General features: G+C 40.3%; 1 protein-coding gene across 1 annotated transcript in view; it reads left to right on the forward strand.

The window, feature by feature from the left end:
• The window catches only part of SLIT3 (slit guidance ligand 3), a 468,658-nt gene that overhangs the window by 389,055 nt on the left and 57,712 nt on the right, over nucleotides 1–21,891 (forward strand). Inside the window, exons 22-26 of the mRNA XM_062502022.1 lie at nucleotides 187–258; nucleotides 441–512; nucleotides 5,830–5,901; nucleotides 10,383–10,546; nucleotides 14,302–14,426. Of these exons, the coding sequence (XP_062358006.1) occupies nucleotides 187–258; nucleotides 441–512; nucleotides 5,830–5,901; nucleotides 10,383–10,546; nucleotides 14,302–14,426 (505 nt within the window). The remainder of the gene's footprint in view (nucleotides 1–186; nucleotides 259–440; nucleotides 513–5,829; nucleotides 5,902–10,382; nucleotides 10,547–14,301; nucleotides 14,427–21,891) is intronic.

The following is a 21,891-nucleotide window of genomic DNA, read 5'->3' on the forward strand; positions in this document are numbered from 1 at the left end:
TTAGCAGAGCCTGGTGTGCTTTTCCTTTAGAGCTCATTCAAAGTTGGTCAGAAAATACCAGTTGATGATATGTGACTTTTCAATTGCTTCAAGCATTTTTCTGTGCAGATATTATGTAATATTTTCAAAAAGGCATTTTCTGTAATTCATACATGTAAATGATATTTTCTCTGTGTGTTTCTTCAGTGATTTGAGTAACAACAGCATCAGCGTATTGGCCAATCACACCTTCAGCAACATGACTCAGTTATCAACGCTGTAAGTAACCCAAAGTTTTGATAACAGCTTTAATTGCTTTTCCAACACCATCTAAGCTGTGGAGCAATTAGTGTATCTCATGTTGCTTAAGCATGTGGCTTTCCATGCTTATCTGTGGTTGAATTAGCAGTGAAATAACCAAAGCCAACACAGAGTTGTGACTCTGCTCTCCCCTTCTCCAGCATCCTGAGTTACAACAGGCTCCGGTGCATCCCTGTCCACGCTTTCAACGGGCTCCGGTCTCTGCGAGTGCTGTAAGTGCAACTCCTCCAGTGCAGCTGAGCTGCAGCTTTATTGGGCTGCAGCTGGTGGCAGGGAGGGTTTAATGGGCAGGTGGTCATGAATTTTCACATAATTAGTGTCAATGTATTTGTACTCTGGTGCAATTTGTCCAGTACAGGCCAGAGCAGGTGAGTGCTAAAGATGCAATTACAGGAGGAGTGGCTTTTCTCTGAAAGCTCAGGTACAGGAACTGTCATGAAAACACCTCTCCAAAAGACTCAATAGAGTCTGTCTCTTCTGCCTGAACATTGTGTGGGTGCTCCACAGGAAAGGACTTTTCTCTTAGTCTGTGTACACTTACTCATGGGGTGTGAGTTTCCATTGGATGCTTCAGCAAGAGTGTCTTTGTGGGAAACTTTTGCATTTTCAGAATATTTTCTATTGATTCAGATTTATGCAGGCAAGCTCAAATGCAACCTGAAGGCAATTTAGAAGCCCTCACACTAATAAATGTGGATAAATCAGGCCAGTGGCTGGGCACAAGTAATGCTGAGATGCCTGTCTCAGATGTCCTTAAGTTGTGAATAAAATTACACCTCATACCAAGTGGGGGCCTGCTCAGAGATATCCATGTGTGGTTTATTTCTTGGGAGGTCCTTTTCTGCACTCCTCCTTTCTTTCCAGTGTAGCTGCTTTCAGCAGTTTTCAGGATGAAACCATTTGTTTACAATCTCTTGTGAAAGTCATCTTTATATTGCCTCAGAGTGTGGGCTGTGGGCCTGTTCCTCACAGCCAGAGTCTCCTCTCAGCTTTCCTCCACATCTACAGGACTGGCTCCTGCTTCTGTCTTGTATTCACTGCCTCTCACTATCAGAAACAAGCCCTGGGTTGGTTTTGTGGACACTTGGCCCCGTGTGCAGCTGTCAAGGAAGGTGGAGAAGGCACTTTCCTCCCCATGGCCCAGAAACACGAGTGGGTCACCATGACTTGCACAGTAGCCAAAGGGGATAAATTAAATAGTTTGTCTGTGGTGAGCTTGTTCAGAATGCTGAAGGAGAAGGAGCTCTGAACACTTAGGGCACAGGAGCTGGAGATTGTCCTGAGTGCTTTGAAACTTCACATCGATATTTTCCACTAAAAATAAAAATAATTAGATGATGTTCAGATGCAGAAGTTTGTGTTAATTTAAAGAGCAGTGGTTGCTCTTTAAATGGCTCCATAAATGTGGAATCAAAGTGTCAACATGGGCAGTGCTGAGACTGTGGAAGCAATAAGGCAGAGCTGCTTGGCTGAGACCTTTCACTGCGGTTTCAGTGGTAAAACAGATAGCTCAGTTTCAACTTCCCAAATTACAAGACAGCTTTGGATTCCCACTGTTCATTAGTAAAAACTAGAAAGATACGTGATTTGGATTTGTTGTTTTAAGTTTGGCTTGGGATCCTGATTTCTGGTGCACTGGGATGGTCGCATTTGAGCTGTTACATGAGTCCTGAAATTCAGCCACAGATTAATATATTCTGTTTCATGGCCAAATAAATTATTCCATATGGAGCTGTCTTCTGGCCTGCTTCTGATATGCAAGCTAGCTTGATTAAAGCTCGTGTGGGGCTCTCTACCCTGCATTACAGTGTAGATAAACCATTCCTCCCTCTTCCCAATAGCTGTAATTTGTCTTTTCACTTCTGTTCTTACAGGCCACATATGGGCAGAAACACAGGGCAGTATTTTAGTGATAACTGTTGTTTTTCGGCTTTTTAAAATGATCTGCTAATCAGAAAGTATCTTCCTCCTTCAAGGGAGAAACCCCCCACTGCCTCGCACAGAGCAGTGAAATGAAGCCTAAATGGGAATCTCTGCCTCTGCTCCCTGCATTTGGAAGCCTCCAGATTCATTTGATTTATTATGGCCCACAAAACTCTGGTATCAGCTACAACTTTTGCCACGTGTCATCACTGCTGCTACTAAAAATCAATTCTCCAAAGAGAAAATGGTTTCCAAGAGACAAAATGAAATCTGTTATTGTCAGTTTTTTATTATCCATGCTCTCAGGGGAACTTAAAAGAGAAAACATCAGCAAAACAATTTCCACTTTTTTTTTTTTAATAAAAAGGAGATAGGGATCTCATTACCTTTGACTGTGCATCCCTTTGAAGGTAGCAGACCCTTCTCTTGAAGGTCTTAGAAATTCTTTATGTTTTCTGTATTTTTTGCCTTTGTAGTAAATACAGTAAATGAGTGCTTTGAAAATCAGAATAATCATAGCTGTATGATGCACTTGGTCTTTGACCATATTTCATTCTGAACTCCCTTTCTTAGATTTTTCAGCACAAGTGAGAAAACTGCAGAGTCAACATGTTTATGTTTAAGCCTTAATATGGATCAGTGTTTACACAATCAGGTCTTTAATCTCAGCCTTCACATGGTTTATCCATAGCAGCAGCCAAAGGGTGCTGGGGAGCATGGGACGTAAAGTCTGGAGAATTTTTGTAATAAGCAGAAGTTGATATCAGTAGGTTTTTGAGCCAAAGCTATTACAGTGAAAAGCTGTGGATTTGTTTTTCAATTAATTTGTCCAAAGTTAGTCTTCTTAGAAACTAAATGTAAACAGATTAAGGAAGATGAGATTGAGACAAATTATAAGTATTAGAACTCTCTGGATGACCTGAACAGATTATTTCAAAGATTATTGTGTAATCACATATTTTTTATATGTGACTTAGTTAAGAGGCAAAGTCCAAGAATCAAAATACTTTCTAAGGTCACTAAATAATTGTCCATGTTATGGTTAGGGGGAAAAGGGATAAAATTACCTACTGAATATTCTATTAAGAGATACTCCAGTTTTACTGAAAACTGTTGGATATTTCCTGCAGTTCAAAGCTCAGACAAACACTAATATGCATGATGATAAAGCTGTCACCAATAATCTTTGGACACAAAGATTTTACAATACAGTTTCATTGTTGTGTGCTGCACTGATTTGACCTAACAGAAGCATCTGGCTGTTTCTTTGTTATTATTTCTTTGTTGCACCAGAGAATGATTCCTTGTATATATCCAATGAATTTGTAAAAGCTCTTCTGTTGGGAGCCTGGAGCAGTGGCACTGTGGGCTTTCCCTGACATCTGAGCTGTGCTGGTTCCTGCAGGGTTTGGCAGGTTCCCTGTAGGTGTTTGTCCCTGATGGGGGTGGCTCTGTGAGCTCAACAGCCACGTTTCTGTCTTCACAAAAACACATCCCTCTTGTGTCTGCAGTAACCCAGTGCTGTGGAAAATGGGCTGGCAGGCAGGACGTGGGAAGGGTTTGTAAAAGAAAAACAACCAGAGGATCCCAGCCCAAAAGGCTATGTTGAATTAATTTCCTTCCCTGAAGACAAAGGAATAAGTTAGTGAGATTCCGTGTAGGAGGAAGCTTTGATTTCAAGAATTCTCCACTGTTCTGTTACTCTGTCCTCCAGAGGAGACCCACAGCACCTTAAATCCATAGCCCTGCTGTTCACTGGAGTTTAGACAAGAGGATCCCTAGAAGTTGTGCTTTTGAGGCAGAATACACACATCAGTGTGCGTTCTTTAATGTGCTGTCCTAACATGAAAGCTTTTATTTGACCATTTGCTTATAAGGAATTTTGGTATAAAAATGTGTTCCTGATGTTGTTCCAAGAGGAAAGATTTTGTTGCACTGTTGAATTCTCTTGCCACTATTTATTTTATGAGTTTTGAGGAGGGTTTAGCATTTGTCATTTCATTTTAGTTGCAGGAGCGATGATGTTGCCGACATGATTTTTTATTAAAATGCAGGCTCTTACATCCATGAAACACCTCAGTGTTTGAGACATGTAATAAAGCCAATCCTTCTAAGGTTTTTATTTGGCAGGTTTAACTTCTTACAGATAAGTGGCTGTGTCATTCCTCAGCTTCTCTTAGATGTTTCCAACACCTAGAAAAGAAAATGTACTCCTTCACAGCATAAATGTGACTGATACAACCCGAAGATAAGTGTAAGTTGTCTGTTTACAGAGAATTGTCTTGCAGTTTAAAAGAACAGCAATAAGCTCCTGATGAGCAGCTGCTTATTTATTTGTGAAATAAATAAGCATTTCATTGACCATTTTGATGACAAGTGGTTGACTAGGCATCCTCACCAACAAAATACTCCTTATTTTATAGCCCTGGGGTTTGCCCCAGTCAGTTGGTCATACTGTACAGAAATAGTGAGCATATTTTATCTGGAGTTACTGTGTGGGAGCTCATATCCTTCCTGTTCCTGTTCAGATTAATTTCTTGGAGATACACCTTTATATATGACAAGTTATTATTAACAGTCAAAACCAAGGGAGGCTTAAAGGAAAATTTCAGAATTTAGGATGTTGGAAGGGAATCATGTTCACCCTGGTGCAGCTGAAAGTGGTGTTAGGGAAGAAAGGTTGCAAAAAACAGTTTGTTTTTTTTTTTTCATTTGGAGCTGTTGTCCGTTTCCATGGGTTGATATTTTGATTGTTTTAAACCTAGTGTTTCAACAATATGTACACTCACAGAAATAAAAACTGTGATTGCTGTGTCAGCAAATCACCAGGTAAGTTAAAAAATAAATAACTCAAGGGCAAGAGCTGTTCCAAAACACACAGCAGCTTTCTGTTTTCCACCCTCCTCTGCCATGTCTGGAGCACTGACAGTAATTCCCATTTTTGCTTGCCTGTGTAACCCACGCACAAATGTATTTCTCAGACAGGAGATAAAGTGGTGCTTAAATTGTCCTGGAAACAGTGGAGAACCCTTTCACTCCTTTCAGGGGGCTTGATAATTCTGCTAAAAATAATAGTTTCTTTGCACAGGGTGAATAATGTCCTAAAACAATGATTTCAGGTGCTTTCCGTGGTAGCACAGAGAGGTATTTTCTACTGTAAGAACAAGAAAGTGTGGCTATATTTACCCTCAGGGACCCTTGCTCTCTCTCCTAAGATATCTCTGAAGTCAATACTTAATTTAACTTTCACAATTCTTATTTCCCCTGCTCTGTTTTTGCTGTGCTTCTGGCTAATGGGATTCTGTAAGAGAACACGGGTCTGGATGTGAGGGTCTGCTTGTCATCAGTACACTTTTAATAGCATAAATGGTATGTCACCTTTTTAATTTACAGCAGCACTCACCAACAATTCTGATTGCATCATTGTTTTAAATGCCAACAACTAGAGGGAGGAGTGATAAAACATGGAAGTTCATGAGTTGTGAAACTCACAGAAACTCTCAAAGAATCAAAGTTAAATACCCTTTTTAAGCATCCATTCCTTCTGTTGCAGTGATCAGACAAAAAAACTCTGGTTTGATACCTTCCTGCTTCTCCCTGTTCTAGGACACTCCATGGAAATGATATTTCCAGTGTTCCTGAGGGTTCTTTCAGTGACCTGGTGTCCCTGTCCCATCTGTAAGTACTTCTGCCTGGCTTCAGCTCTTTGATTGATGGTTTCAGATTTGTGAAACAGCACATAATGTTTTTTGTTTTTCCTGCTCACTTTTCATAATGTGCTCTGGATAGTCACAGTGCATTTGTTCAAAGGAAATTTAAAAAATGCTAGAACCTGTTGTTATTAGTTATAAAAATATTTTCTTAAGGAAAACCAAATGAGCAAATGTGACAGTTTTCTCTGCTGTGGATTTTGTGTTTAAGATTTTATTTCAGCATTGTCAATGTGAAATGCAGAGTATATTATGGTTTGAGAGTGAGACAGGAAACCTCCCACAAAGAGCAAATATTAAGCAAATGTGAATTCTTTGCTTAATAAGTGTCATATGTTTTGCATACTGGAATGTTTTCAGTATATGAACTTGTTGATGAATCACTACTACAGACATATATATTTAATCACATGGAAATTGGTAATTTCACAGAATTAATACTTCATTCCGTAGCTTGCAAAAATTACCAGGTATTTCAGCTTTTTGAGGAAATTACTATTGCACTGGTAGAGGGCCAGGAGACTTTGAAATGCAGTTTAGTTGATGAAAGTTTTGAAAGACAAAGACCTGCAATGGCTCCAGACTAAACTTGAGTGACCAGAAAATGCTTTTTCACTGAGGTAGTGTATGATACTTTACACTGTTAGATAATTGATGTAGAAAAAGCAGTTTTGTGCATTGCTTTCTTGATTACTGTCCTCAGTTAATCAGAGGGCTGGGCATGTGTTGGTCCCTTTGTGAAGTGAGTGGTTTCACAGGCTGATACAGATGTTTTCTGCCCTGATGCTGATGTACACACAAGCAGCTATGCATGCATTTAACATAGGTTTCTATCTATTTATTGTCTCTTTTTAACCTTTAACATACCCTCCAGAACACTTCCCTGAACACCAGAGTCACATTGTGTTTAAGTATTTTCTGGATAACAGATACATGCCTGGCAGCTTTCTGTCTCTGTTCCTCTATGGACAGTAAAAAATAAAAACATCTCAGATTGGTTGGGATAGAAATTATGAGAGCAACTTGGGCAACTTGTGCAAAGAAATAATCTCCTCTGTTTCCAGCTTACACCTTGGGATCGTTGGTTTTGCACATTTGTTTTTCCTGTTCCCAGTTTAGTCAAGTAATTTTATGTGTTTGGGATTGAATATCTGACTGAGCTGAAGCCCTGTACTTGCTTTTGGAAGTGCAGTGGCACCTTCCATACTGGGAATTTGACTGCTGGGGGTATTTTCAGAACTCAAGGAATAAACATAGCATGTCCCATTTGTTTGGATTTCCCTCAGGGTTTACATTAAATGAAGTGGATTTCCAATTTTCCTGGGTAAACCATTCACCTTAGGGAGTGATAAAAACCCCCTTTGCCCAATACAATCTCTATAGTCTTTCTGTTTAGATATATGTGCTGCCAGAAATGTAAAATACACAAAGCCCAAATGAACAGTAATAAATAGAATCCATAAAATAAATAAGACCTGTCTGGGGTGTAATTTGCACAGTTGAACAGTTGAATTTTAAAGTGAAGTTGTGCTCTCCATTTTTTTAAAGAGGATCCTGAAACTTTTAGCAACCGCAATGAAATTTTTCTCATGTGCCCGAAAAGGCTGTGCTTATTCAAAATCAAGTCATATATAATTGAAAATCAATGAATTTTGTGCTCCTCCTGATACGTTGATCTTCAAGGAGAAAACATGTACTTGGAGTCAGATTGAAAATCTTACAAGGACTTGCTTATGTGATTTATATCATATTATTTATTCCTGTATGATGTCTAACCCATCAAACTCTTAAGGCATGGGAAAACAAAAATTTGTCTTAACTGTGCAAGGTGGTGGCTGAGGGTGGGATTGGTGTTGTGACAGGGCAGAGCTGAGTACAGGGTGTGGGGAGGATGGTCAGCCCAAGCCTCCTGTGGCAGGACAAGGGCAACATCAAACAGGCTTTTAGAAATGCAGAGAGATATTTGTGTAGACAACACTACTGATTTTAGTCAGTGTCTTTTGCAGTAGTTTTGAGTTGGTCTATAACTGGAAGAGGAGCAGTGAAATCTAAATGGTCCAGTCATTTTCTCCATACTTGTTTAAAGCCTACAGGAACATTTTCACCAAATTTCTTTTATATCTTGAACACCATCTCACTGTAAAGGAAATATCATAACAAACTATTGTAGCTTTAGCTCACTGAATATGGAGGTATGTTTGTATGTGCTGTACACTGCTTTTGTTTACTATTTATTACTTCATTTAGTTGAATCACGTAATTGTCTTTTTAAGCCATGACTCTACTGACATTTTTAGTCTGGGGCAATGATAAGAATGCTACAGCACTACTGTAAGTTGTGTATAATATTACTTTAAAAGAGCCCAAAATCCGCTGGGATGGAACTGGGACCTTCCCAGTTAGGTCAGTTCCTGCAGTTGCTGTCCTTCCCATTCACTGGTTCAGTGTCCCAAGCACTGCCCACACACACAGACCCCGTGGCACTCCAGGGATTCCACAAATCCTCAGGATCAGATGATGTTGAGTACAGCAGGTATTTCCAACTTATTTCCCATAAACAGCTCAGATTTCTAATCCTGATGAATTATCTTCTCTTTACTCAATTTTTTATTAACTGCCTATAAAAATAAGTTGTCACCTCCTCTTTTTTTTCAACATTGTCATGGATAGAGTTATTTTAATTGACTTTATTCAGAGCTGCTCCTAAACAAAATTAGTGTCTGAACAGAAATATCTGCTTAACATTTTGAAAATGCTGCTGGTGGTATTTCCTTACAGCAGAAGATATTTTTACCTTCTGGAAATATTTTGCTATAATAGGCAAAAAAATTGAGAAAATATGTTAGAAGTCATGAATGAAAATATGAGAAATATCTCTAGTTCCTAGAAATAAATTTTTAAAAAATCAAAAAAATACCCCAAACTAAACCAAACAAACAAAAATTAAAGGCAAAAACTCCAAGCAAAGTACAAACCACAGACAGAAGTGTGGAAGGATACATTTCTGAAGTTGTCAACAATATTATTAGTAATCATTTCTAGTGACTATAGAGCAGCTTTGTTTCTAATGTAGTTTATAAATATTAATTAACATGGTAACAAGCTTTCTATTGTCCTCCTACTCACATTTCATATATGGCAGTTTCTCAGCACTAAAAATTTCTCAGCTTTCACTGCTGCATTTTGTTTGACCTTGGACAAGTGAGCCAGTTGATCACAGTTCCAGGGTCAAGAAGTTAACTCAGTAGTTTTTTTCCATTGTAAGCAATGGATTTACAGGAAGAGTGGATGGATATTTTTTAATGCTGAGCTGCAGTACACATTTAATTTTGATGAATGAGCCCCAGACAGGGTTTGAACCCATGAACTCTCATTATGAATCTGTCTAGGGCACAGTGGGTTCATTAGTCACTCCAGTAGAAATGTATCAACAAATTTACTGAGGTTCCTATCTTAATATCCTGCCTGATATGTTTTTATTTGAAAGAAGCTTGAGTTTACAGTACCATCTTAAAAATAGTTTATAGCACATGCAGAAATTTTAAAGTCTAAAAACCTATTTGAATCATTGGTTTCTTTAGTGTCTCTTCCATGTGCTGTTCTTCATTTAGTTTATTTTCCTTTAATGTCAATTCAGGTGTTGTACAGCTGAAGTCTTACATTGACTTTGAGCAAAATAAATACAGACTTTCAACATGCATTTCTTCACATTTTTAACAATTAGTTGGCTGCAAACTGAGTTTTCTGAACTGTGAACTTTGTAACCGACTGCCTGAAAAGACATTTTCTTTAAGAGAAAGACAAGTACAAATTAGTCAAGGTAGCACCTAAATTTAAGGTAAAAAGGTTGGTCTTCTTTTGGATAGATGTCCATGAGTAAAGGAAAAATTCTGAGAATTATAATTTCACTATATAAATGCATCTTCTTAACTATTTGAACTAAGTCAAATGATAGGTCAAGCAGCAAATGTGTTTCCAAAAATCATAAATAAACTTAGCAGACACCGGGTTGCAGTTTGGAAAATGGAGGTATCTTCTGCATATGTGTTTCATCTGGTGAGGAGTCATTAATGTGAGTCATCAGATCCAAGCTAAATTGCACAATTCAGTGTTGGAATACACTCAGGAAGGACAGAGAATTAAAGGGATCAATGTGATAAATTTGATGAAAGCATTATGTCTAGTGACATTGTTCAAGCACGGTTGCTTGAAAAAGGAATATCTTCTTATGTGTGTGTACAACTTCCCTAGCTAATGATGGGAGGAAAAGAGAAGGGTGAGAATACTGCACAAAATAAATCTAAAATCTTTCCTGAATGCTCATCAGATCTTTGCCACGTCGGGATACAAAGCACCCCGTAGAAATGTAGAATAAACAGTGCCTCAGTGAGATCAGAGCCGTTTGTTATCTGTGCCAAATAACCCATACTGACTGTTTTGCACCATCAGGGCTCTGGGCACCAACCCCCTGCACTGTGACTGCCACCTGCGCTGGCTCTCCGAGTGGGTGAAGGCGGGCTACAAGGAGCCCGGCATCGCGCGCTGCCGCGGCCCCGAAGCCATGGTGGACAGGCTGCTGCTCACCACACCCAGCCACCACTTCCAGTGCAAAGGTAGGAGCCAGCTGGCACCCTCTGCCCTCTCCTGCCCGCAGACCTTCACTTCTGTGCCCTTGGTGTTGCACGCCCCGGAGGAGTCGGGGTTGGGTTTCGTTTTCTGAAACGTCGAGTTCCTTCCAAGCCGTGTTTTCTTGTGTTCTTCCCCAAGGTGCAGTTAACTGCTCCACTGGCAGGAAAAGCAGGGAGCCTAAGAGCAGAGTGTTCCTGATGCTCACACCAGCAATGTAATGGCACGTTAGCTTGTAGGGTGTAGTTAGAACTTATAGGAACAAATAATTCGTTTTGGCCTGTGACTTATCCCCAAAAATTTGGAAAATAGGAGGTGTCATAAAAACATAAGAGTACTGCAGTTATTGTGTATATTTCCCTGAAAACCAAGAAACTGAGAATTCTTCTAGAAAGCAAATATTTACCTAAAGTACATTTTCATCTGCAGATCTGCAAACTGTTGCCATCAGAGGTGATTCAGAAATGCAGATTATGGAAAACATGTCATGTCTGAATTCAGTGTGCATTCATTCAGGAGAGGGTTGAGGTGCAGCTCTGAACAATTTGGGGTACTGCTTTAAAGAGCACTCAGATGATCCACTTTTTTGTGGATTAAGTAAGTAGCTCATTAGTGAGTGGTGGAGGTGAAGACATATCTGTATGTTCTCTTTAAAAAAGAGTTTTGGTGGTTTGCTTAGCTTACCAGTGAGTACTTGAAGATGGAGCTATATTTATAGTGGAAAAGATGGATCAGTAGCCTCTCTTAGAAATGGAAATGAGGGCATAAAGCCTGTTTTTATGTCTCTCAGAGTGCCATGCCCATTTACAGCACTGCCTGGCAGGGTGATTTTATAGGTGCTGGAATTAAATTGCTGAACAAACAAATGATGGTGTTGGGGTGAGTTTAAAACACAGGTTCCCAAGGCTGAGCTGAATTTTATGTCCTTTCAAATATATCTTTAATAACTGTAACCTTATAATTTAATTACTTTGAAATGTCAGTCTCAAAACTATCAGAACTCTGACCATAATTATCAAACCACAGACTTTACAATAGTCTCTCAAATGTGAAGTACAAATATAAGAAGTACTAAAAATACCAGATAATGCACTTGTTCCCATGAAGTGAACCTAAGAAAATAATTGATTTTATATATTAAACCAGATCTGAATATCAAACCAGAAAGAGAAGCTGGATGTCTTCTTCATTCTGAACCTGTGATACATCAAGAATTACTCTCATTTTATCTCTAAACTAAACAAGCAACTCTTAGGCAAGAGATCAGTAAATCTGTGATCCAGGATATTAGATGTAGTTGTATGTTTCCTATGTAAATATTAGATTGGTCCACTGGAAAGCTCATGTTCTTTCTGATATCTCAAAAGTCTCCATAGCTTGATTTATCTGAACAGAAAAGAAGAAAAAAATTTGTTGACCTGGAGTTGATCTTTGCACAAGCAGAAACTGCTGATGGTCTGGACAAGTGGCGATAAAGTTCAACAAGCTCCAGGCCCTAGAAAAATTCACCTTTGCTCACGAAAATGCAAATATTTTTAAAACCAGTGCATGACTTGGCAGTCTCACTGCACCCCATTCCCATTTCAGGGAGCACTGAGCCCCCAAAACCCTGGGCCCCAGCACCAAGAGTTGGCCTGTGCTGGGCTGGGTACCTTGGGCTGTTGCATGAAGGTCGTGATCAGATGTCCTCTGTGACCTCCAGGAACTTTTACAGTAGAAAAAAATTTTAAAAATAATTTCACTTATTCTTGTTAAAAATATGTTTTTAGCCTATGCCTGAGCAGGAGGTTATGTCTCAGCAGAGCCAAGGAAATAAAAGTGTGTTATGTGCAAGTCATGCAAACTCAGCTCTGCTTTTTATTAACTTGCCCTCCCAGCTATGCAGCAGAGAAAAGGAATGTGCTGGGCTGAGGGCATTTTGCTATATGGATTTATAAATCAAATCCACAAGGGCAAAGTAATGAACTACTTAACTGCTGGGAACTAACACTGTTTTTATTAGCTCCTACATTGATTAGCTTTGATCTATGCCATAGAAATAAATGGAAAATGTACACCTATTATGAAGTAAATAATAGAACAAATTCTGGCTTACTAACCTCTAAATCTAAAAGAGAAATATTGATGCTTGTCTCATGAGCTCTCAGAGGAGACACCTTTGTTTATTCTTTGTCTGTTTTACAATGAAGACAAATGTATCTCAGATATGTCACATTCCAGCCCCTGTCAGTGCCAGGAATTCAGGTGTGATTTCCTCTTGCTGTCCTAACTCCAAGGCAAAAACATGTATGGCATGTAGTTAGATGTAAACACGAAGATAGAATAGGATGACAACAGTCCTTTATTTAATTTTTGGAATTTTTTCTTCCTGTTTATTTTTCCCTTATTACTGCCTGTTGCACTCCCAGTCAGTCCCTGATGGCACCAGCATCACTACAGGACCAGGACACAGCCCAGGTGCTGTCACCTGGACCCTTCAGTCCCCATTTCTGCCATGTTCTGCACCCTGTTGGTGCTCTGCAAGCATTCAGAGTAAACAGGGAAAGTTTATAACTCATGCAGGACAATTCAAAGCAAATTCCTGGCTGGAAGGGATTTTTTTCATCCTTAGTTCTGGTAACTGAAGCTCCACCTTCTCTTGTACATCAAATTTAAGCTTATTTTCTTCACTTTCAGGATGTTTCACAGTTTACTCCTTCTTACCATATATCATGCAGTAACAGAAGCTCTGTGCCCACTTTTGATTACTACAGGACTGATTTTAAATTATTTTAAGATGTATTTCCCTGAAAATGATTATAAAATTATATTAAGGTCTTTACTGCCCGATACAATTTAAGCCACTTTAAAGTGCTAGGCTTTATTTTTACATATAAAAGCCAATGAGTTAATACTTATTAATATTTGAAATGTAGCCATTTAAGAAATCACCGAGTTTTAACTGTGAATATAACTGCCTAAATAAGCTTTCTGCAAAATCTTAACCATAAAATATTGATTGACTTGGGACCCCAAATGTAATTAGTGTTGTTTTAGTCTGTGTTTGTTTTCCTGCTCACCTACAAACTTCACTACTGGTCTGGAAGATTTCTGCTACAAATAAGAGGTTTATTAGATGGTTTGAATATGGTCATGTGTATTTATCTGCATACATTTACATCTTTGTGTATTTGGTTTTATTGCACTTTGCTGAGATGGCTCAGTGTTGATCCTTCTTCTGGGCAAAAGGAAAAAAATAAGTTTCAAACTCCGTTAAAATTAGGGATGGTAGAGCACTTTGCACCTAAATATTCCCATAAGCCTCTTAGTAAATCTGTCTTGTGCATGGTTTTTTATTTATGTTGTTGCATCTGCACTTTCATTCTTGTTATCAGCCATAGAAATGTCAGGTTACAGTTCCCTGGGGTTGCTGTTGCAGGATTTCCAGAACTGAGAAAAGGAAAAATTGCTGAAAGCTATATATATATACGTATATACAACCCACTCCCTGGAGATTCCCAACATGCTCTTTTCAGAGCATATGTTTGCATCTTCAGGAGAATATAAGCATCACTGAGACTTGCCTAGCACTTGATTTAAGTACTTAAAGCCTCTCTAATCCCTGGGAATCCCATGGTGTCGTGCAGTGCACCTGCAGCATGTACATTCGTGCCAGTGCTTGGGGGAAGAGGTTTGTGTGTGCATGGGAGGCCTTGGTTTTGCAATCCAGGTCTCTGCTCATGCTCTGTGTTTGCCTCTCCAGAGCCAGTGGATCTCAGTGTTGTGTCCAAGTGTAACCCCTGCCTCTCCAGCCCCTGCAAGAACAACGGGACATGCAGCAGTGACCCCGTGGAGCTTTACCAGTGCACTTGCCCTTTTGGTTTCAAGGTATGACTCAATTTGAGCTACATGAGGAGCAAGAAACTGTTCCCCATCACTTATGGCTCTTTCATTGTTGTGCTGTGAGAAGTTAATTTTACAGTCACCGGGCTCCAAAGTTCCCTTGCTCAGGCAGGTTATGTGTGACTTTTCAGCTGTGCCCTGCCACAAATTTCATCTTGTGCAGTTGGAATGGCTTTGCTTTGTGCTTGTGACTACACAGATCATCCTGAGAGACTTGCTCTGGTTGCCCCTGTTGTGAGCAGGGTGGTTGGGCAATACAAGCTGCAGAGGTCACTTCCAGCCGTGGGCATTCTCTGATTCTGTGATGTAAATATCCATGTAAAATGGCAAGTTGGTTTTATCATCCTTTCAGTTTCTTGTTTTTTGCCAGCAGCAAGATGGCCATTTCATAGGCTTCCAGCCAAAGGGAAGGCAGTTCAGATGAGAATTAAGGGCCAGTTTGATCCATGGCAACAGAATGTTGATACCTAGTAGTTTTCATCCAAATTCCACAGACTGATGAGCAGAAGAGTGATCCCTGATCAGACACAGCCCTAAATCAGCTATCTCTGAATTCAGAGCACTAATGTCCACAGAGACATCTGCAAATATGAATCCTGTGCATTCCAGTCATTGTGAGCAGTGCCAGCTTTCTGATAAGACGTTGGCAGATGGGGAAAGGGTCATTGAGTAAAGCAGTTTCTTCAGCAGTGGTGGATAACTCCCCTAGTTGACACTGTGCTGTGGGAGCTTAAGGACACCAGGGCACTGTCTCAGAGCTGGTGTAGCTGGAAATCTAGCTCAGGAGTCAGTAGCTGAAGGATTAAGTATAAGTAATAAATGAGGCATATGATCTATTCACAGCCTGGGGGATTTCAGGTGCTATGGACAAAGTAGGCTGCATCCTGCAGCTTGGGATTTTATTCGCCTCTTTGGATATTTCTTACAGTCCTGGTCAGTTGAAACAGATGCTTATAAAACACAAAGTAATAAGAATTACAGGGGGAAAAAGGAGGGCAAAACCAGACATACATGTGGGAAGTAAGCACAAGTATCCGTGTTTTACATTTCAGGTAGGATTTAGGAATTAAGTGGTTGTGATGATATCACCATTTCCCTTCTCTGTTTTCCTGGGATGCATCCCAGAGTAATGGATAGGTCACTGAAACATTGGGAAGGGAAAAATATAAAGCTTATTTCTTCTATTTCACCCCAGTGTCCCTGCAGTTAGTACTCAAGCATAATAACAGTTCTGCTAAATAATTGAAAAAGGCATTGGAAATTTCCTGTCATCAGAAATCTTTCTACCCACTGGCAACCAGAAACTTTTCTAGGATTTAAAAGACCATATTTTCAAAAATCTGTTTACCTGAAACTACTTGCTAACAATCTGTTCATCTCCTCAGGTAAATAAGAAAATTGTCATTTTAATTTGATTTTGAATATAAATTATGCTGAATTCTTCAGATGGAAACTTGAAAAGTAAATTATTTCAGAACTAGCAGGAAGAACACAATTAGTCTTTGCATATACCTTACTCTGTAGGACATGTGTAATGGAGCAGCTGTACAGGTTATTCTAAGTAAAAATGTGTTATGAGCATATCTTTTTGGGGTTTTTTGGCCTTTAGACTTTTGTTTGCTGGTTTTTCTTTTGTTGTTTTGCAGTATCCCTTATTCACAAAGCCACTGGTATACATGCATTTTATACTGCTGGAAGACATGTTTGTGGAGGGAAGATTTATTAAAAATAAAAACTAAGAATAATCCTGTAGTTCATCAGCATGTTGTAGTGTGCATTAAACTCCAAGATGCGTCATTTTCCTTGGAAGGGTTTTGGTAAATGCTCGATGTGGCTCAGTTTAAACATCTCAAAGAGCATCCAGCTTTTCTCCTCTCTCACGCACTTTTCTCAGGTGACAGCAAGTGTGTGAATGCAAAACCCAAAATCACTGTGAGCTTGTAAGCACCAAGCTGCCATCCAAGCGTGGCAAAGGGCAAACAGACCAGGCATGGCACTTGGAGCAGGGTTTAAAAATACTGGGTAACAGTTCAGGGAGAATTGGCGGAAATTTAATAAGCAAAAGAAGAACTGTGTGTCTTTACCACAGGTTTTTGAATAAAAATGAAATATGACAGGTCCAAATGCAAACCATATGAAAGGAGCACTCTATCTACCACACAGTTCTCCACCAGAGATTCATGTTAATTCAATAACAATACCTTGCTTCCTTCTCACCAGCCAGCACCAAACAGCTCCATCCATCTGGAAACTATTTCCCAGACCTTGATAAATTGCCCTAAATCTGCCCTCTCAGCATTTGTTTTTCCTTGTTTGATGTAGATTTTCAAAAAATCTTGTGTGGAAGAGTGCATCAATAAAGAGAAAAACCCACCCTTTTTCCAAATTTAAACTGACGGCTTCATAATGTTCCCTGCCAAGGGACAGGCATTACAAGCAGCTTTCTGGGGTTCCTGTGCTCATGCCAGCCTTCAGGAAAAAACAGGGCAGCTAGCAGAAAGTCACCTAAGTTACCAGTTGCCAGAGTGGTTCCTGATGGGTCAGGGTATTCTCCTAGTTAACTGCATTCTCAGAACCTTGTGGTCTGGTTTTTGCTGTCACACACATGATGGTTCCATCTCTTACTTTTCATGCTCACAGAGATATTTTTGCTATTGAATGTAAACTTTGTGGGGCTTTTAGCAATTTTAGTGCTGCCCTTGATGGTTTGGATAAACACAAAAGTGAGATAAGTCATGGACCACCTGAGCTGCAAGGCCAGAGAGCCCCAGGGGTGTTTGATGAGGACAGAAACAGAGATTGCTCACTCGGGAATGGGGAAGGTTGAGCTGATAATGATCTTTGCTGCTGCTCTTTCCTTAAAATGGGTGATGAATGTGCTTGTTGAAGATAAGCCAGGGTTGAAACAGTGCTGTTGTGGCTGTATTTTGGGGAGAGAGCCCCAAGGAGTGGGATATGGCACCTCCAGCATCTGGCAGGCTCACAAGCAGGAGCTCCAGGGTGCCACCAGTGCTGGCAGGAGCTGGCTCTCCATGTTATAAAACTCATATATTCATATTAAACACAGGCATAGGTGTCATTCTCCTGTGGGTTGGGTATTTTTTTTCTCTTCTCCATGGCATTCTTTGAATGGTTATTCAAATAATATGTGTGGTTTAGATTGCAAAGTCTGATTGTAAGTAGAAAGATGGAGGTTTCTCTGGCTGGAAATTCTGCTGGCCACCTGCAAGAACCAATGTGTGTGAGTGCAGCTGGGGCTGGGAAATAGATAAGGAGAACCTACCAGTTCATTGATTCTGTAGAGCGTGTGGCTTGTAAGTATTCCCATTGACATGGCAAAATTGAGCTTATGGATATTGGAATTCAAGAGGTTAATCAAACTTGCAGTCAATAAGACATTGGGAAAAAATTCACTTTAATGACTGTAGCAAAACCTAAGGTGAGTGAAACCAAAACACCATGTATTTTGTCATTGCTTTATTCTGAAAATGCCCTTTTGGAGATTTTTGGCTGATTTTTGTCTTTTATACTTTCTTAAAATTGTGGTAGCAACAAATAAAGGATAATTTGCTTTCTTTCAAATAGAATTATTTGTACAACTGGGAAAAGAGTTTAAAATACATTTTTGTTTTGTTTGAAATGAAAGAACATTGCTAACCCAGAATAGGAAGTACAATGCCTGCCTAGGAATCTCCATGGCCTCTCTGATTGCTCAGGTAAAGAAGCCAGAGCTGCTGGAATGCAGATGTTTGTCACCTCTGGGTTCTGCTGTCACTGAAAGCCGTCTGAAATGGAAAGAGAAGATAGGTAAAATTGGCACAGCTCATATCCCACACTCCAGGCACCAGATGCTTATGCATGTCTGTGGTAGAGTTACTCTAAATTTTATCCAAATCTGTTCACCTCCCTGATGAGTTCAGCCAGTGTCCTGACTTTTCTTGCAGCCCTGCGGTGTCTTGAGGGTCCAGGCAATTTCACCAATCATCCAGGATGACAGATTCAATTGGAAAAAGCCTGGGTAAAGCTCCTGGGCTTTGGAGAGATAGCATTCTTTGCAGCCAGACTCTTGTGGTGGGAGGCGTTACAGTGAAGCCAGAACGATATTTAGTGAGGAAGCTGGCTCCAAAGTTCTGCTAGGAATTTGGCTCTTCCCCCTCCCAAGCCCCAAGGCCTGGTTTTTGTCCCTGGAAACAAGTTCAGAAGTGGAGGGTCTCAGAGCAGGATGTCTCTGGGAAATGGGGGATTCACACATATCCCATGTTGTGCGCTGATATAAATTCTGTGCCAGCACTTGAGGGGGTCAGTGCAGCTGGGCAGGAGCTGTGGCTGCTGAGCACAAGGTGACATGGCAGAAGGTTTTCCCAGCACTGCTCCTGTGCCACAGGTGCTGCCCTGGCTGTACCCCTGGCCCTGGCTGGGGTTGAGTGGATGTAACCCAGTGCAGAGTTTGGCTGCTGCTGCGTGAGAGTCTGTGCCTGGTTTGTCAGGCTGATCCTGTGTGCAGATGTAGCTCTGTGCTTTTGTTCCTTTGGCTCTATTAACACACACATGTGGGTCCCCACATGCATCCTTCAGCACACAGATAAATCCCCAGGCTGGAATTGCAAAGGGAGAGGGGATTGGAAGGGACTCTAAGCAGCCTGTCCTCATCCACACGAGCCAGGAGAGCAAACTCATCTCTCTGCCTCAACGTGTTGCTCTGCCCTGGCCTCTCTCCTCTCCCAGTGTCAGGGTCGGGGGCGACAGGCACTGGAATGTCAGCTCAATGCCAAGATTTCACGTAGAAGACATCAGTGCAGCAAAATGCTGTTTGTGTGAGGTGGTTCTGCCTTGAACTTTCATTCTAATAAATTCTCCTGGAGTGTGTGTTTATGTGATCTGGGGTGTTTTATTTTTGTTTGATCATTTTAACCATACTGAAAATGCTTATTAATGAATGTCAAAGAAACATTTTCCTCTCATAGTAAAATAAAAGAGAAAGCCTTTAGGGATGAGAGGTAATGGGTGGCCACATAAAATGAGTAGTTCTGCATTTATTTGTGGATTTTTAGGGCAAACACTAGTGTAAGCAGTAGGTGGTTATAATTTATTTTATATAAAGCTCCTAGGGCAGAAAAAAAAAAAAAGCATAAATCACAGTATTTTCTTCTACATGCTTATTCTGTAAAATTTACCATGTAGCAGTCAGATTTATATTACTTGCTTTTTGCCCTTTCTGGTGTAGTAGGTCTAAAGAAAATGGAGATTTACATATAGAAGAGCATAAAATGAATGGCTTAGGGTGGGATTACCACCCCAGTTGCTGGCTGAAGGCGTCGAGGCAGGAGCACACCCACCACAGGCCCTGTAAAAACCCACTCCTGTAGTGTGGCAGGCCCTAATGAGAGCTCTTAACAATAAAGCAGCTCTGAAGAAGTGTTTTGATTTTTGTTAGGCCAACAAGAAAGCAGATGTTGAGCAGCTTTAGGCATTCCCTGTGTTTATGCAGTGCTGCATCACAAGGAGCTGAGCAGTTCAGGGGATGGGTGGGGAGCTGTGCCCTCAGGTGGGAACTCTCAAGTTCATTCTGTTGTCATTGTGGATTCTTCCCCTCACTTTGGTTTTCCCGGTCTAGTTCTAAATGAGTGACCAGACTTGAAATCTTTCTTTTCCCAGGGTAAAGGAGAAATTTTTATTGGCACTTAGTCTGAATTTCAGGCTCTTGTTCTTATGTTTGCCTATTACACTAAATAAAAATGTTTCTTCCTCTGTGGTTTTTCTGCCTTTCAGGTGATTGCTGGTTCCTATAATTCTGCTTAATCAAGTTCTGTTTAACAAGGTCTTAATTTTCTGCATCCCACCATTTCTGCATGATTGAACCAGCTGACGTAGTTGGCCACAGCTGAAAATCCTTATTGTAAATTTCCTTGTGATTTTCTGTCATCTGTTATCCTTGAGGCTTTCTTGGCATTGAGTGTACTCCACAAAATGGCTTTTGGGTTTCTTTTGTTGTCCAAGAACATGAACAGAGATTGTCCTGGGAGGTTGATTGCCTTATTTTCTCCTTTCCTTTGGAGATGATGGAATTGATCAAGTTGCTATAAGCAGGCTAAGAGGAAAAGAAGACTAAAGCCACCTCTGTTAATAGAAATGATCTGATGCCAAACTCGTTTGGGAATTAGATTGGGATTAGATTAATGTGTAGGGATAAGTGCTCAAACACTGCAGGTAAGGTTGTCCCAAAGTTCTCTGACCCCCATGGTCCCTGGGGTCCCCTCCTCATACTGCTCAGAGCCTCTGAAATAAATATTGTGCTCTTGGCTCACACAGTGGGCATGTTTCACTGGTTTAGTAGTCTGAAAAATTCATGTGCATGTTTGATTCTGAAATCACTGCTGCCAGCCAGTGTTACCTGCCAGTTCAGCCCACTCTCAGATTGATTTCAAAAAGGATTGCTGGTGGCTCTGAGCTGGGAAACCTTGCAGGGGAAGCTTTGCAGATCTTCCACAAGCAAAACAGATTATACTGACATTTCTGCTGAAATAATACGTGTTTCAGTGTGAGACCTTTTATCAGCAGAGAGCTGTTGCAAGCCAAATGCCTGCATCCTTAACAAAGAGGGATATGCCAGCAGAAGGTTCTTCCAAGGGACTGGGACTCTTCCAGCATCCTGAGCTCTATTTATTTCAGAAACCCAGTGAGCTTTTTGGAGAGATTTTTTAATCACATAATCTCTGCCTCATGTTAGGCTTCCTTGGGTTTCTGTTTGTAATGTGTGCCTCCTCTCCAGGCAGGCTGTTCAGTAGCTTAAGTATTAGGCGTAGTTAATTTAAAATACAACAATTCTATTTTATTTTTATTTCTTAAACCATACTGATAGTATGTTTGTTATCTATACAAATGTCCAGTCTTTACAACTTTCTCTACAGAGTTCACATTGAAAAAGAGGCACTGGCTTTGGATAGCCTGAAAGGGCAAGTTTTATTGTCACTGCAAAATGTACTTTAAGATAAATAGGCATTTAAGTATTTTGAGGGTACTATACACTGTTCTCATTCATAAATACTGGTTGAATTAGAAACTACATGGGAAATATTCAGTGTTGGATTTATGTCAAACATATCAGGTTGTATTTTATGTGTAGAGTCAACCCTCAACAAAATTAACTATTTTCAGTGTCCCTAATTTTCTTCTGCATCTCCCAAAATGTTCACACAATGGTCTGGATCACTCAGTTGTAACCTTGGAAGCTCTAGAGCACCTGTCCCATCCAGTTTGGCACCTCTGGACTCATTGCAGACATGTGCTGTGTGAATTGACTCGTGATGGATTAATGACATATCTCCTGTCATTGATTAAAAGCCCAAAGGACCATTGAAACCCAAAGTGCTTATGTAAGGAGAGGTTTAGAAGGGCAATCAGGATTTGCATGGTAATTAATATAATTGCAAAATAAACTTCAAATGTCCAC

This window comes from Cinclus cinclus, chromosome 14 (genome assembly GCF_963662255.1).
Source record: "Cinclus cinclus chromosome 14, bCinCin1.1, whole genome shotgun sequence".
Classification (NCBI taxonomy): Eukaryota; Metazoa; Chordata; class Aves; order Passeriformes; family Cinclidae; genus Cinclus; species Cinclus cinclus.